The sequence below is a fragment of the Haemorhous mexicanus genome, chromosome 2 (assembly GCF_027477595.1).
Source record: "Haemorhous mexicanus isolate bHaeMex1 chromosome 2, bHaeMex1.pri, whole genome shotgun sequence".
NCBI classification, from domain to species: domain Eukaryota; kingdom Metazoa; phylum Chordata; class Aves; order Passeriformes; family Fringillidae; genus Haemorhous; species Haemorhous mexicanus.
In genome coordinates, this window is record NC_082342.1 from 49,722,910 (window position 1) to 49,738,603 (window position 15,694).

Here is a 15,694-nt window from a genome sequence, read left to right on the forward strand (position 1 = left end):
TATATAACACAAAAATTTCAACAAAGCAGGGTTGGGCAAGATTAAATACAATATGATGGAATGTCTGACAGTAATTATAAAATTTTCACCTAATTATGGAGTTTGATTTTTCCCTGTCTTTCTGGTTTTGTCCTGAAAGCTTTCCCACATGGATTCCAAAGGTTTCTCATCTTTTTCTCTGAACAACAGGATTGCCTAAACTGTCTTTCACCTTTCAGGAAGCTCCAACAGCGCCTATTTGCTGTTGGTCTGCTTCTGTGCTCACAAAGACAAAAGTATGCATGCCTGAATGCACTAAAGTGGGAAGCCTTGGTTTACTTCTGATATTCATACCAAAATAATACCCACCTAGCCCAATACAACACACACAAAAAATGAACATGATATTCCATGAAGATACTGTATGCAGATCATAAAAGTAGTTTTCAGTTTCTTTAGCTGACAGGTTGTTTAATTTGTTTTCAGTTTGTATACAATGGCACAAGAATTTAAAGATATTGAAATGGTCTTTTCACTGTTCTGTTTTTGTGCAGCCCTGTCACCTCTTTCATGCCCACACCCACTGTGAATTTTCTTGCCTGTGAATGAATATACTTCATGTAAAGTGGTGTCATGGTTTAGGGATGGTGGGTGTTCTGCAATTCAGTATTCTTATCAAAACCATGCTACCACTGGCTCCCTCTCCCCTCCAATTGGAAGCACAAAAGGCAAGGATCATGGGCCGAGATAAGAACTGTTTGCTGGAAACAGCAATAAGATAAGAAAAGGAAGAGTAAAAGCAACAACATTAACAAGAGAAGGTATAGCACAAAGAAATTACTTGCATGGGAAGCCTACAACAATAAAAAAATACCCATCAGTTCTTCCAAACGTGTTTATCCACTGAAAGGAATGCCCTTTTCCTCAGAAGCCAGAGTCCCTTCTCCCCCACCCCTGGCAATGACCTGCTGGGCTACAGAAAAACATCAGGGTCCTGGACACACCACTTCAACAATGTCTTCTTCCAGCTGCTGCAAAAAATTAACCTTGTCCTGGCCAAAACCAGAATAAGAGGAAAGAGTACTGATGACTGTTTGTGAAGAAGAACTTGCATAGTACAAGCACCAGTGGTGCAAATTTCATCATGAAACCTCACCAGTTCTCCTGAACTCCAATTTGAAAAGGTTTTATTGAATGCTAAGCTTTTTGCTGAAAATATAAATGCTAATAATTACCTAATTATTAATGGAATTACCACTAGTTATGAGTATTAACCAACTAAGTAGTTCTGTATTTAAATTGTTTTCTAATTGTATGTTATTATTGGTTGTTTTATGACAACATGACAAAGTACTTGAGTAACACAGTTCAGAACTGTGTGTAAAGGGGAATTTCATTTACATGAAAATACCAGCCATTTATGAACAGAAGCAATGAAAATATATTTTTACAGTTGAAACATACTGAGATTACTTATTTTAATTGAATTTTTTCAATACTGTCTCCATTTTTTCCTACAGATAAGTCATTCCTGAAAATAGTACAAATATCATGCTTTTACTCAGGCTTGCTTTCCTAAGCAGGCTAAAGGATAAGTTTTCTAATTACTTTTTAAAAACTTAGCTGTCTTAAGTGAATATTTCAGAGCTGTCAGAATAGGTTTTGAACTTGATGCCCAAAATAACCTCAGTCCAACAGTAACGTTTGTGATAGACAGTCTTTCAATGTCTTTCATAATTAATATAAAAGTCTCCTGGACTTCAGAATTGCTCAAATGGCAGAGACCAGTTTCTAAGTCTTGCATCAAAAAAGGTGCATTAGAGCCAGGGAAATGTTCTATCATTATATATTTTTAGAGGACAGTTGTAAGTGTGAAGAGCATACAGGTCTTTCATGGGCAGCTCATATGTATTATCACAGGCATGAATTTCATGCCTTACATGCAACCCATACAATGTCTGAACACATGGGAAATCTCACGAGGTCAAAAATCTGCAGTGTTACTGGTTGTTCACAAGTTTTATCTATCATTTAAAATCTGTGAAAAATCTTTTGGCAGCTAATTAGCATTCAGAATCTGGTTTAAATCAGCGAATAGCCAAGAATTAATTGGATTTAAATGGATACCAGTAAAATAGATGTCAACAATTAGAAAATACTTCTAAATAACAAACTATTGTGATAGACCTCGATCCCATGAATTATGGCCAAATCTACAAAAATCCATAGGGAATGTGCTGATTGTGTTGGTTGTTGAGTAGAAACATCAAGAAATTCCACTTCCAAGTAAGTATTTTGTTTGTAGGAGCTTTTTTATTATGGTACTGCTGACCTGATGCAAATAAGACGTTTTCATGGCCCATTTGAAAGATGTAAGAATTTTCATTCTGAAATTCAATTGCCATTTTATCTGTACTATGGGTTGCCAGTATTTCTTACTCTTAGTCGCTGTGTGCTGCTTCCTCGTAAAATAGTTAACAGAAAAAAGATAACATTTACCAAAGTCATTGTGCATTCTGCAGGTTTCTTGCTTCTAACACAGCTAACTTGTGTACATCCAGGTGTCTAAGTCACCACTTCCTTCTTGGTGCCTGTTTAGAATGCTCCTACACAACCAGTTTCATGGTTATCCCACTTACAAATCATGTTTCTCATCATAGTACTAAATACTTGTTTTTCTTGTTCTGTAAGTCTATCTTGAATCTTGGCAGACTTCACAACACAACTATCAGGTCTGCCTATCTAAGGCTTTCCTTTCAGCCCACTTTTCTAAAACATCCCAGACTTAGAAAAAGATTTCTGTCTGACTTCTCCAGACAGGTCTGAGATTATTTTCCTATGTGATTTTAGCTTGTGAACATACAAGTCAGTAATATGGAAAGTTGATTCTCCCAAAAGAAACAGTCTAACAATATCAGTTCTGAAAGGATTTCTGCTGTAATTATGTGTTAGTAGGACACTAAATATCTTAAAAATCATGAAATATTATGTTAGGGAGAAAAATTTAATCCTTCTCAAAGCGTTCAGCTGTCTAGGCAAGCACTGCCTATTTACTATGACCAAAGCAATTTTTGACAGTATTAATCATGCTCAGAAACAACAGAACTGTTTTCTGTCAGGAAAAAATAATCCATGCAGGGAACAATGCTGTACTGGGAGATGTCCCCTGTGGAATTTCTGAAGGGCTGAAAACAATCAGAAAACTCATAGGCTTTCTGCTGAAATGCATAATGGATTTTGACCTCACCTCATTAAACAGCAGTACATAATACCTTATGTATAAAACACGCAACTCGCTAAATAAACATTTTACAACAGAGTACAAATGGAACAGAGAGGAATAGGAATCAGAAAAATCCGATCTTGTTGTTAAAATTACATGCTTTTGGAAATCATTCTGGTAGAAATGTCTACAACATATAGGCATACACACATGAGAAAGTCATCTCAGGCTCTCTTTCTCTTTTGATGGAGAGAAGTTATGCAGTCCATTCGATATCTAAAATTCACATCTAACATGAGTCAGATAAGTAATTCCCACCAGGGAGACCTATCTCCATTAACCATAAAGGGAGTCCAGGTTGACTCCCTAATTCAGGGCTAAATTGTTCATATCGAATATTGTGAGATGAATTCCAACCTCAGAGACCACTGTATGAGGCTGCATAAGACTGTGAAAATGTTACAATTAATTAACTCTTTGGCAAATGGTCTCTACTGCAAAATTTACCTTGCAGGTGTAGGGAACAGCGGCACAAGGAATAGGCAGAGCAGTCTGCCTAGTGAAGGGGGCGTAGAAGAGATGCAAACAAATTCATGTGTGAGTACTCACCACACAGAAACCAGCAATACCCCAACCATTCACCCGTGTCCAGCAGGACCAGGAGGGATCCCTTCTTCCCCACCACCCCCTGCACATGGCAGGAGGCTGTATAGGATAACATCAGAGTCCTAGCCATGCCTCTCCTGCCTACTGCAAGTGTTAACCATGTCCCAGCCAGAACCAGGACATAGTGGTGCTACTCATGGGTGAGAACTGCATAGCTTATTTCTCAGCGTTTGTCTCTGGTTGTTACCAGATAAGAGTTACTGCATCCTGTTCTGTAAGTTATGTGTTGAGAAGAAATCTGTGGGCAAGTAGGGGTGAACGTCTGTCTAATCATCTTACGGAACCCATTGTATGTATAAATGTCCTAGTATCTTATGGCAACACATGGTAACAAAAATTTCAAATAAGGGGTAACATCTGTATGGTTTACTATACAATAATTAGGTAGAAAACAGAAAAGACATATTATTAGCCTATATTTAAACAGCATTCTTTAATGAGTACTATGTGTTTGAGTAATACGCAGAACTAAAATACACAATCTGATATTTTTAAGCAAACAGTTCATCTGTTGAATATTAAGAAACCTCTCTTGTAAATCTTGTAAATGTTTTGCACTAAGATTAAACCAATTTATTTCAGAACCTATAATTCCTCAGTAATAAATTGCTATACTGTTTTTAGCAATGAAAATATTTATATACACAGTCTATCAGCAACTGAGACTGATAGCAGAAAAAAAAATATAATATTTTACCATAGTGTCTGTAAGCAAAATTATATTAAGAACTGCCAATTATTTGGTCTCATTTTTGAATATAAATAAACAAGAAATTAATTTCTTTTGGTGGAAGTGCAGAAATAAGATGACTGCTGCATACATACAAGGAGATAATGCAAAGGCTTCTGTTCAATTGTAATCTTATATAGCATTCTCTGTCTTGCTAGGAAGCTGAAGGAACAAAAGATGACATCTTTCTAAAGATAAGGGTTAGAATTGAGAGCCACAAGCATGTTACAGACACAGGATGGCTCTGCAAGTAACTTGAACAGAGGCAAGGATGTCTTTTGATCATGTTTGGAAAGTTGTGTGAGCAGAGCATGGTGATCTCATTGATAGGAGGAAATTCAGAATTGAGAGTAGACCCTGTGTAAAACCTTTCTGAAGACACTCTCATTTGGGAGCATTATATTATAGGAAAGTGGAACCAGTTTTTGGATATAAGAGGCCTGTGGACATACCTGGCTCATGGGAAGGGCCTGACTTTGCAATACCTATTTTGTTTCTGACATCCATGATTGGGTTAGAGTTTTTTGCTTCTTTTGCTCGGTGTAAATGAGACACATATTGCCCACTGTTCTTGATAAGCAGCTTCAGCTGCTGAGTTTTCATTTTTTTTGGCCAAAATTGTAAGCTTTAATGAATGGTTTGAATTGTTGGTGGTCTCTGTGCTGTAAATGTGGAAGTTAGTAGATATTCTCATGTTTTAAGGAAGTGCAACCTTGTAAGATTCCTTTAAATTCAAACAATGCTTCTTTAAGAACTATAGTATAAAGTGAAGTTGTTTAAACTGAGTAGGCAGTGTTTTTAATGTTGATCATTATTTCCTGTACATCATAAAGAATAATTTAATTTCTTTACATACATACTCTGAAGCCTAGTATGTATTGGTGTTCCAGCTGATACATACTTGTGAGCTGTAGATTATGATATGATCCCATGAAAGATTTTATGATGGGAAAATTAGAATATTATGACAAATGGGAGGAAAGTTTTTTCCATTCTTTAGAAGATGAAATAAAATTAAGCCTCCTGAAAACAGCAGTCAATGCAGTTAATATATTTAAACATCACCTTGATTGTATTAAAAACCAAGATGTAAGTTGAGAAGGGGAGGATGAAAATGCTTTCCAGGTAAAACTTCATAAGAGTTTCTAGTTCCTAGCTATTACAATTATATCTTTGTATTTTCCTTGGAGTTTTATATAACTATTGTCACTTAAATTAAGCAACTAAGCAGTTTACTTTCTTTTTTTTTCTTTACATAGCAGATGGTACGTGAACAATACATGACAACGACACCAGGCACGAGCCTAGAGAGGCCGAAGAATGAATATATCTACAAAATTGGAATCTATGGCTGGAGAAAGCGTTGTCTCTACCTGTTTGTTCTCCTCCTGCTTATCATCCTAGTTGTGAATTTTTCTTTGACAATTTGGATTCTTAAAGTGATGTGGTTTTCCCCAGTAAGTGTCCTCTTTAATTTTTCATTCTTGACTTCACTTCTCTGCCTCATGCCTTCACTTATTTTGTATGTAAACCAGCTTCTCTGTAGGTAATGGATGGTTCTTTTTTCTTTCTTCTCAACTGTGATTTCTACTTTGGCTGAAAGTATGTTAGAAAAATCTATCTTTGAATGTACTTCCTTATATGTCATTTCTGTATTAGTAATAATTTTTAAATACTGAGGTTGTTGATGCTTTAGATTGCAGTGAATTTAACCATTATATGAGAATGTATTTTACTGTTGTCTCATAATCTCTGTTTAGTTGGTAGTTTATAAATGTGTTTGCTGTAATTTTATCTCATACAGAATTCTTTAGTTAAAATATTGCTGACAGCTGCTGTGGTTTTTTAGCTTATTTCTCCTATTTATCAGCATCTAAAATTTAACAATTTATTTGCCCAATTAATTACAGCTTGGAGGTAATTATCACTACTTCATGCTTGAGGCTAAGCAGCTATATAATTCAGAAATAAACTTAATAACTTTCCACTGTCATATGTATTTTAATATTTATAATGGAATTTTGCATGTAGTAGATTAAAGGGTAAGTTTCAGAAGTCTGCAAGATACGACTTTAGTCAGAATGTAATAAAATGCATCAGTGAATATTGAAGCTAAGCTAATTTGCTCCTAACATGCAGTTGTGATACACAGATGATTTGAATAGACTTGTTACAAGAAAAAACATAAGAATAAATTTCTTCAGCTCTGCCCTGGCTATTGAAGAAAGTTTCTGTTATCTATTGTTATTACACCTCTGTCACTAAGTGAAGACCACTTTATCTTAATATAAATATTTTTATGCTCACTAAAAAGAAAGTATGTTAATTTTCCGTCCTACTTACTAGTACAGTTTTTAGTGCTTGAATTCCTGTGAAGGGTCTTCCCCTACATGAATTCTTTGCAGCACTGTTACTGCCATACAGATTACAGTGCAAAACATCTTAGATCACATATAATTTTTCTCTTATGCAGCTCACATGGAAGATATGCTTTTAGTGCCTGCATGTCATAAATCACAGAGAACGTGAAAAATTTATAATTGTTTTCTGTGTGGCTCAGGGTTCTATTTTTACAGAGTTTTAAAATTATTTTATGTTGATTTGATTTCTGCATATAAGCCTGGATATTTCTTCTCTGATACCAGTGAGGATTTAAAAAAAATAATATTAGAAAGTCTACTTATAGGAATGCCCATCTCCTGTGTTGAAGGTACCAAAAGCCTTGATCTGCTGAGGGACAGTGTCCTTCTGCTTTTGCAGTAAGAGCAGTGGAGTAACAGGTCTAGCAGTGCAGGTTTACATCCTTCCACAGAATGAAAGGGCTGTGAATGCCACAATTACAAGGAATTTCCTAATTCTGGGTTAAAGAATCTGTATGCCTGACATGCCCAGTTGGATAGTGACTTAACTGTAATGCCTTTATAAATTTGGAATAATTTTAGGGAAGTACTGAAATTCAGATAAATATCAGCTGTAAATACTGTTGTGCAAAATGCACATGTATGTGACAATCCTCAGCAAAAGTGAATGTGATGTTGTTAAGAGGAGAGAACTTCTTGTACTGAGTGTTGTTTTAATAGACTACATCTCTCAAGACAAAAAGTAACTATGAGGATACTAGAAATCTCACCCAGAGAATCGCTGAGAAGCACTGCTAGCCACTGAGTCTAAGAAGGATGTTTAGTGCATGTTCAAAGTCTGGAAGCATATAATTGAAGCATCATAGTTCTTTCCTGTGTCAAAGGAAACATCAATTAAGAAGAATTAGTGTAACAGTTATAAGAAATTACCAATGATATCATAAAACCCCTTTCGTGATGGAATTAAGCATTTATTTCTCCAAGTATTTTGTTGCTGTTTGAAAAGAGAAGTATCAGTATAGTGTCAGAATTATGATTCATGAGTTCCAAGCTTGAGAAGTATTTGCTGTTTAGGAAATGAGTTGATTGATGTATATTACACTTATCCAATTAAGAATTCCCATGTTTGGGAAGAGTTTAAAAGTAATTGTGAAATATTATCCTATATGCAATCATCAGTTATTTACCAAATATTAATCTGTCAACTGTGATAACACTTATATTTATTAAATGAATTCTAGGTATACTGTGTAGAGATTATAGGACTATGTTTAATATTCATAATAACTATTGTATTTTTAGCTCATACTTTAACAGCATTTGGTCCTAGTTTTAAAAAAAGTCTTTAAGATCACTCTTAAAAATATCACTTTTAACAATATTTAAATATTGATAGCTAATAAGTTATTAACAGCTTTTTTTCTCTGTAAAATAATACAACAAGTTGTATTCTCACTAAGGCTGATAAACATACTTAGAAAAAAATGTTGCGAACATTTTTAAATACATTTTTATAGTAGAGTCCTGAAGAGAGTTTATGCTGAAGTAAAACTTCAAGCATAATATGACTGCAGTATATAATTTTATAAGGAAAACAGTTTTTCAATAATAGGGGTGTTGGTGCTTTAGTGATTGATTGACATGATTCTATAGCACAGCCCTTTCATAAGCCCACTCAGAGCTGACAAACTGGTTATTTAGACATCAAAGTTTCTTTAGTTGTATAAAAAGTGTTCTCTTTTTCTATAAAGCATCCTTGACTCTTCCATTAAGTAATAACTTTCAGTATACAAAAATCACATGCTATGTCTATTCAAAGATCCAGATTAAAATAATAATGAAATTATGAACAGAGCTTGAAGCATTGAATTAATCTATGCACACATGTCCTGCCTTAACCCCCATAAAACCAGACAGTGTGATAAATACTGGCAAAAAAGCTAAGCTGATAAAGGAGAACATGAACCAGACATAAATATGCTGCAAGATGAATAGAGTTTGATCTCCTTTTATGAATTTGGAATGATGAAAGACAGAAACTTTTCTAAGTTCTATTGTTTGAGAGGGCTTTGGCATCAAATGTAGATGATTAAATGGAACAGGATTTCATTGTTTCATTTCATTTCACTTCATTTTAGTTCATAAAAGCTAGACTAAAAGAGAACAACCTGAACAGAAAATATATCCCTTTTCTCATGCTGCCCAATTAAAAAACATATGGGCATCTCCAAATTGTGCACATTCATTCAAAGGTATCAGCTGTGTGGGAATAAGCAAAGAAACCTGTGAATTCATTATATTCAGCAGTTTCAGAGAAGACATTCAAATAATTATGCCTTGAGTTTGGTGAATATGGTGAAATAGAGTAATTTTTAAAATACCATTATTTTTGCACAAAAATCAGTTTGAAAAAGGGTTGGGTTTTTCCCCCTGGACAACATATCACATTTTGCATGTAATGGAAATTTCAGATTCTGTTTTTAACATAATGAGATTTTCTGAGCACTAAAGGGGACTGCTAGTTTTAAGAGTTTAGAAAACTAAGAATCTTAAGGGGTTTAAGGCTGCAAGGATGTCAGAAGTCCAGTGGACAATTCTGAAGGATCTATTAGGTCTGAAAGAGAGGACCTTCCATGTTTGTGATATCTGCTATAAGACAAGTGTGGCAGGATGGAAGTAGTGAAGAGTTCTAGAGGGTGTCAGCAACAACTTCTGAAGAGGACAATTAAAGGTGGCACACAGCTGGATCTGCTACTCACAGGATCCCATGGGAACCAGATCTGAAGGGTAGAGTTACCCAGAAAAGCTTGATCAAGTTTAAGGACTGTATCCTCCAAATGTAGGAAAGATCAGTCCTGATACTTAATTAGATAAATATCCTGGCTTAGCTGGCCAGGTTACTTGTAATGGAGCTTCAGTGAAAAAGTAGTATAGAAGAGTTGGAAGCAGATAAATGCTACAAAGAAGAAATCTGTGAACAATGTCTGGTCCGGGAAATGTGTCAGGCTTTCTGCGTCAGGAATGGCAAAGCTCAGCTTCAGTTGAGAATTACAAAGTGCAAATGGCAAAAAGATGGTGTGCATCCATTGGTGCAGAGAGAACTGATTCTCCTGCAGAGTCACCCTCTACAGTGTTTGAAAGATTTTGGAGACTGGGGAGATCCTTGGTGGTTGGGGGAATGCAAGTGTTGCACTTGTCTTTAGAAAAAGGGGCCATGGGTTTACCAAGAGTGAATGATGCCTGAGCAATCTGATTGCCATTTTATGATAAAATGTCTGGAATTATAGCTGATGATAGGACACAAAATATCATTTACCTTAACTTCAGCAGGGCTTATGACTCTGTCCCACAATATTCCTGTACCCTAGTTAGGATATTACAGCCATGATGAGTGGACAAGCAGGTAAGTATAAAAAGTAAACTGCCTGGGTAGTTGGGCTCAGAAGGTAGATGCTAATGTGTTGTGGTCTGTATGGAGGGCAGTAATAAGCATTGTAGTTGTCTTTTCCTGGCTCTTGTCCTTTGCAAAAACTTAATCAAGGACTTGGAGGAGGTGACAGAATGCTTGCTCACTGAATTAGCAGGTTATATCAGTGTGGGGGTACCATTCAAAACTTCCAAGGCTCAGGCTGGAGGTCACACTAGCTCTAGGCCAGGATTGTCATGCGAGGTCTCTAAAACTCAGGTGTGAAAAATGCACCTGATCAGGTGATTACCATTCCTGATGTTCTAGCAAATCTTTTTCAGAAACCCTTCATTAATTTAGTTATTATATTATTTAGGTTTTGCCACATTATCATAACACCAGGAACAGTTGTGTGCCAAAGATTATTTCTAAATGTTTTTGGCCTCTGATGGAGACACCCATGTTTTCCATGGATTTTAGCAGATGCCCCAGCTATCATGATCTCCTGGACTAAGAAAGGAAATTGCACTGTATTTCGTTTTGATAAGGACAGATAGTAATGCAACTACAGTGTTTACCAGGATAACTAGTTGCCTTTCTTCAGTGTGGAGTTTCCTCTGACAAAAAATTTAAGCACAGTGTAAGAGAAGTAGACAGGTCTTTATAGCTTTAGATGCACTGCTAATCAAGCATAATTCAAATGCAAACTGAGAGCTCAATCTCAAGCCATCCATACCTGCCATCCATACCTTTCTTGGGTTTAGGTCTAACAAGAAGAAAGTCAAGTCCTAATATTAAGATTTATAATAACCCCCAGGTCACCTTATCATGACAGGGAGTAACTTGGTCTGTGGAGGGCCAAGTCAATCAGTGTCCAATGTCCAGTCCAACAAAGCATATCCTAAGCTTGGTTCTCCCTAAGAACAGGATAAATGTTTGGCCTGCTCTTGTGCCTGAACCTCAGCTGGACATAGAGACAAAGGCAATGAGAACTGGGAGGGTTTCTGCACATTTAAGATAGATTGTGGACTTTTACTTTCTCCGTTATGCACATAAATTTATGGCACTGGAATAAGTAGGGTAATTGCCACAGTTGTACAAAAACATACAGGGTTTTCTAGATATTATTGACAGGTGTTTTCTTCTTTTGGCCTGCTTTTAATTAGGGAGTACTCTACCCATGTAGCCATTCCCAGAAACTTTTATCACAGAAATAGCACCCTTCTGGGGTTCCCATTAAAAATTATTATAGGAAAAGCATTAAAATTTTTTTTATTATTATTTTTAAAAGTTTTCTGTAAGGCAATAGTAATTTGTTGATAGTTCATTTAATAAGACATGTTGAAAAGCAAACTATTTATAATCTTACTATATATACATATTAGTTGGCTGATGCTGGTGCTGCTCTAAATCTATAAATAGAATATGTACTTTGAAATAAAAAAACTGATTTTTTAATAAAAGACTTGTGTAAACAACTATTCAAGCACTTGGTAAACTCAGGCACTGAAAATGGAGGGAATTACTTAAGGAAATACAGAAACTAGGAATGTGATGAATTAAGAAAGCAAAATTTTAACTGAAAATCAGTTAATACTTTCTGACAGTGAGACTTAATAGACTGTGTCATAGCATACCTTGTTAAATTGGAGATGCTCAACCATTTGGAGCACCTAAAACCAGAGCAGACAGCAATGAAAAGGTACAGTAAAGAACACTTACAGCAAGTGATCTCCTTCACCAAAGACATACATTAGTGAACTTGTACAGCCTTTCCATGCATTTTGTGATTAACAGTGGATCCTCCATGGAATTCGTTGCCATTTTGAGAATGTTGCATTACCTTAATATTTCAATAAAATAAATTATTGAATTTTTCATAAATTTTCATCCAAGTTTTCATGTCGGAATATGATCAAGCCATAGTTTCTATTCTGAATAATCCTAAACACCTGTATTTTATAACCTTTCTGTTAAGTTAAATACAATTTGCCTCCAATCAGGCTAAAGTCATTCCCATTGTCTCTATCAGACAAATATTTAAATATTTTATGCAAAGAATAATAATTGAACAGAAAGATACTGAGATTCTTACTGCAGAAAGCTGTTGCCAAAGAAAGACTTTTCAGTAGTGATACATATGTTCGTTTAAATATATTTTCTTAAAGCATGTGATTATTCTGAATTATATTATGAATCAAATCACGGGTATGTAAACGGTTGTGGAGAAACACTTAAGTTTACTGCTGGAAAAATTTATAATATTAATAAAGAGTTACAAAAAATCTGAGTACAGTGAGATTGGAGTGTACATGCAAGTTTAAGAAGTGGATTTAAGAAAACCCTTTGACAACCTTTGCAAATCAAAGGAAAATATTTAATTCCATTTCTTAAGCTAAGTAGCATAATTACAAATGTTAATATAATAAAATTAATTACCTAATATATAGAAACCTAATTCCTGAATAAATACACGTAGCAGTGGGAGTAGAAGTCTATTTCTTCATAGTCAGTTTTTCTAACACAGTAGATGTAATGCCAGATATAATGACATTTTTTTAATATCTGTTCAGTACAGAACCAAAGAATTTGGTCTTTGCTGAAGAAGGAAATGAAACTAAAACTGAATCCGTTTGGAGAATATATTCTTTCCTCTTGAGTAACACCTGTTTTAATTAATACTTTAAGTAAGGAAATCTGTTATTCTGTATATCAGGACAAAGATAAAAGAGTACCTGAAAATATCTTGAAAATAGGCATCTTAAATATGAATCCTATTTTATAAAAGAAGTGTTATAAAGATAAGCAAACATTAGTGGTTTGATAATTTGTGCAATTCATAGCAGTTTTCATACAAATCTGTTGAATTCAAAGTGGCCATCTACTTTTCTAAATCTCTTAATATTAACTACCCACTTTTCACTCTTGTCCACAAATGCTGTTTTGGTTTGTATCCAGCCCTAAGCCAGGTGAGACTAACTTCTATACCAAGAGTGCTTGCTGTTGCCAAGGGCTCTGATTTGACCAATGTCTTTGAAATTACTCCACTGTCATCTAAGCAGATGAGTCAGATAACCTCTGTTTGAGCCCAGCAAATAGAGTCCTTGCAACTGAAAATGAGATGAGGCATCAGTAATGTTATTATACAAAGCACGTACTTAGCTCCAAAATTGATATTGTAAGTCAAACAGAGAGTTTCATCAGATTCATTACCAATCCTGTTTTGCTGATTGCTCTTTAACAATCTCTACCCACAGTCCTATTATCTCAATGAAACAGTACACTCTTGTTTGCAAAGCAAGTTCTCTAAATAGTAATTGCTGCAAGAAGTACTGTGGTGCAAGCTGGATCTATAAAGCCATTAATTTAACTAGCTTTGGGGCACAGCAAGTGATCTCTTGGTCTGAACTTGCCAAGGTCTTTCCCTGATCTGGCCTGGAAGGAGGATGTAAGGATCCTACAAGAAAGAAGAGGATTTAACTGAGTGGAAATGCTGAATCCTTTCTACTCTGAAGTTAATATCATTACTGATTTCATTCAGCCACCACAGCATGTGTGGACTCTTAATATATGAAAAAGTTGAATATTCAGGGAGCAGATACTGCAAATCAAACATGTTTTTAATTCCTGAGACAGAAGCTACTTGATATGAATTGAATACTGCTCAAACTAATGTTGGGAATTTTTTTGGTGTAACTGTGCTAACGTATGGGTCAGCCTGTCTTTCCGGTATTTGATCTCCCCTCAAAAGGAGAAAATACACATCTTGCCTTGCAGCTCTTAACTGATACACAGAGGAGATGTTCAATTCCTCTTATGCAGAGGAGCCTGAGGACTGCATTTGAGTCTAATGCTGAGAAGGTACAGAGACAGTGATGATATGATGTGATATGGTATGACATACGATATGGAGAGTGGTTGACCAAATACAGTGAGCCAGTGTGTATCAGTTTCAGTGTTGGTAGGAAAATAAAAACTATAGTTATTGATCAAATTTAAGTAAATAGAAATACTCATTTTTAAATTGAATGAATGTTCCCTGTGCCTCATGCTCATTTCTAAGGGCCACATGCCTACATATAAATCCCATATAAATGCCTGTCTATAAATCCCGCAGAAATCACTTGATGCTCTTTTGTTTCCATATGCCATAGGCAGCATGAGGCTCAGCTACCTGAGAGCAACTCACTGTGAATGCAAGAGCCCTAGAGCTGCATCTGCTTGTTTTCTACTCCCAGTAGTCTGGAGTCTGTATTTAGAGTCTAAGAGAATGATTACACTCCCAAGATGGTCCTCCTATCCAGATGTTCCACAACGCAGTGCATCTTACCTAGAATTGTGCCATGGTGGCAATTCATTTCAGCTGGTTTGGAGTATCCCTATGTGGATAATTCACTGAAAAGCTAGATGTCAAATGTCTTTTAGACTAGGACTTCTCAATCAAGTAGTCTTTTGATGAGCTTTTATGAGGATTCAGAGATCGAATTTTTGTGGTAGAAGGCTTTGTCTCTTTTTCTCCAAGCACTTACCTACCTGCTTGGGATCATTTCCAAATTATGAAAAATGTTTCAACTATAGTTGAAGACATCCTGTTGCTGCAGTTAGAATAAGTCAAGCAGTTCCAAAATGAAAACTGGTCACACCTGCGTGAACACTAATGCTAAGTTGCATCTTTGGTACACAAGAGTTTGGCAGCTGCCAGCAGTTTCCACGCTAGTCAACTCCTTGCAGCAATAAAACCTGATTGCTGTCTACAGAGATGCCATTACATCCTTCCCTGCTGTACAGCTGCGTCCCTGCCTCGCTGAGGGCTTTGAGTAATTACAAAATGTGAGTCTCAGCTATATCTGTATGTACAACAGCGTGTTACAGCTCAGGGCCAGCAAACTCAAGCAGTGACAGTCACCAGCACCAGGATAACCAGAATCCAGACTTGCCATACATTTCCTGTCTTTAATGAAGCAGGTTTCTTTCCCCCCACCCTAAGCAATATAGCTTGTTGCACAACTGCATCAAAGTCCACGTCTAACTAATAGGTATTGGGTCCCTTTCCTCAAATCAGTAGAAATAATTTTATTCAGTTATTTGAATAGGAGCAGAATCAAATCCTTGAAACAGAAGGCATCACGTTTGTTCATCACTGACGAAGGTGCAATACTCAGTAAAAAGCAATTGGTAATGTAAGAAGCAGAGTGGTTGTTGAGAGAACATTATGTGTAAATATTATGCTCTGCCTTTTCACAGAACTTAGCATTGGATCTCAGTGCATTGGGGTGGTTGTTTACTCTAAATCCCTCTATTTTATATTCCATGTAACTTCAATTTGCCAG

General features: G+C 35.9%; 1 protein-coding gene across 10 annotated transcripts in view; it reads left to right on the forward strand.

The window, feature by feature from the left end:
• SGCG (sarcoglycan gamma) overlaps positions 1 to 15,694 on the forward strand; it is a 106,081-nt gene that overhangs the window by 46,088 nt on the left and 44,299 nt on the right. For 7 of the 10 annotated variants that reach the window (XM_059838748.1, XM_059838747.1, XM_059838744.1 and 4 more), the window contains one exon: positions 5,858 to 6,055. In XM_059838748.1, coding sequence (XP_059694731.1) covers positions 5,861 to 6,055 — 195 coding nt within the window. In that variant the 5' untranslated portion in view covers positions 5,858 to 5,860. The remainder of the gene's footprint in view (positions 1 to 5,857; positions 6,056 to 15,694) is intronic. The other 3 variants (XM_059838749.1, XM_059838746.1, XM_059838742.1) reach the window with 1 other exon arrangement.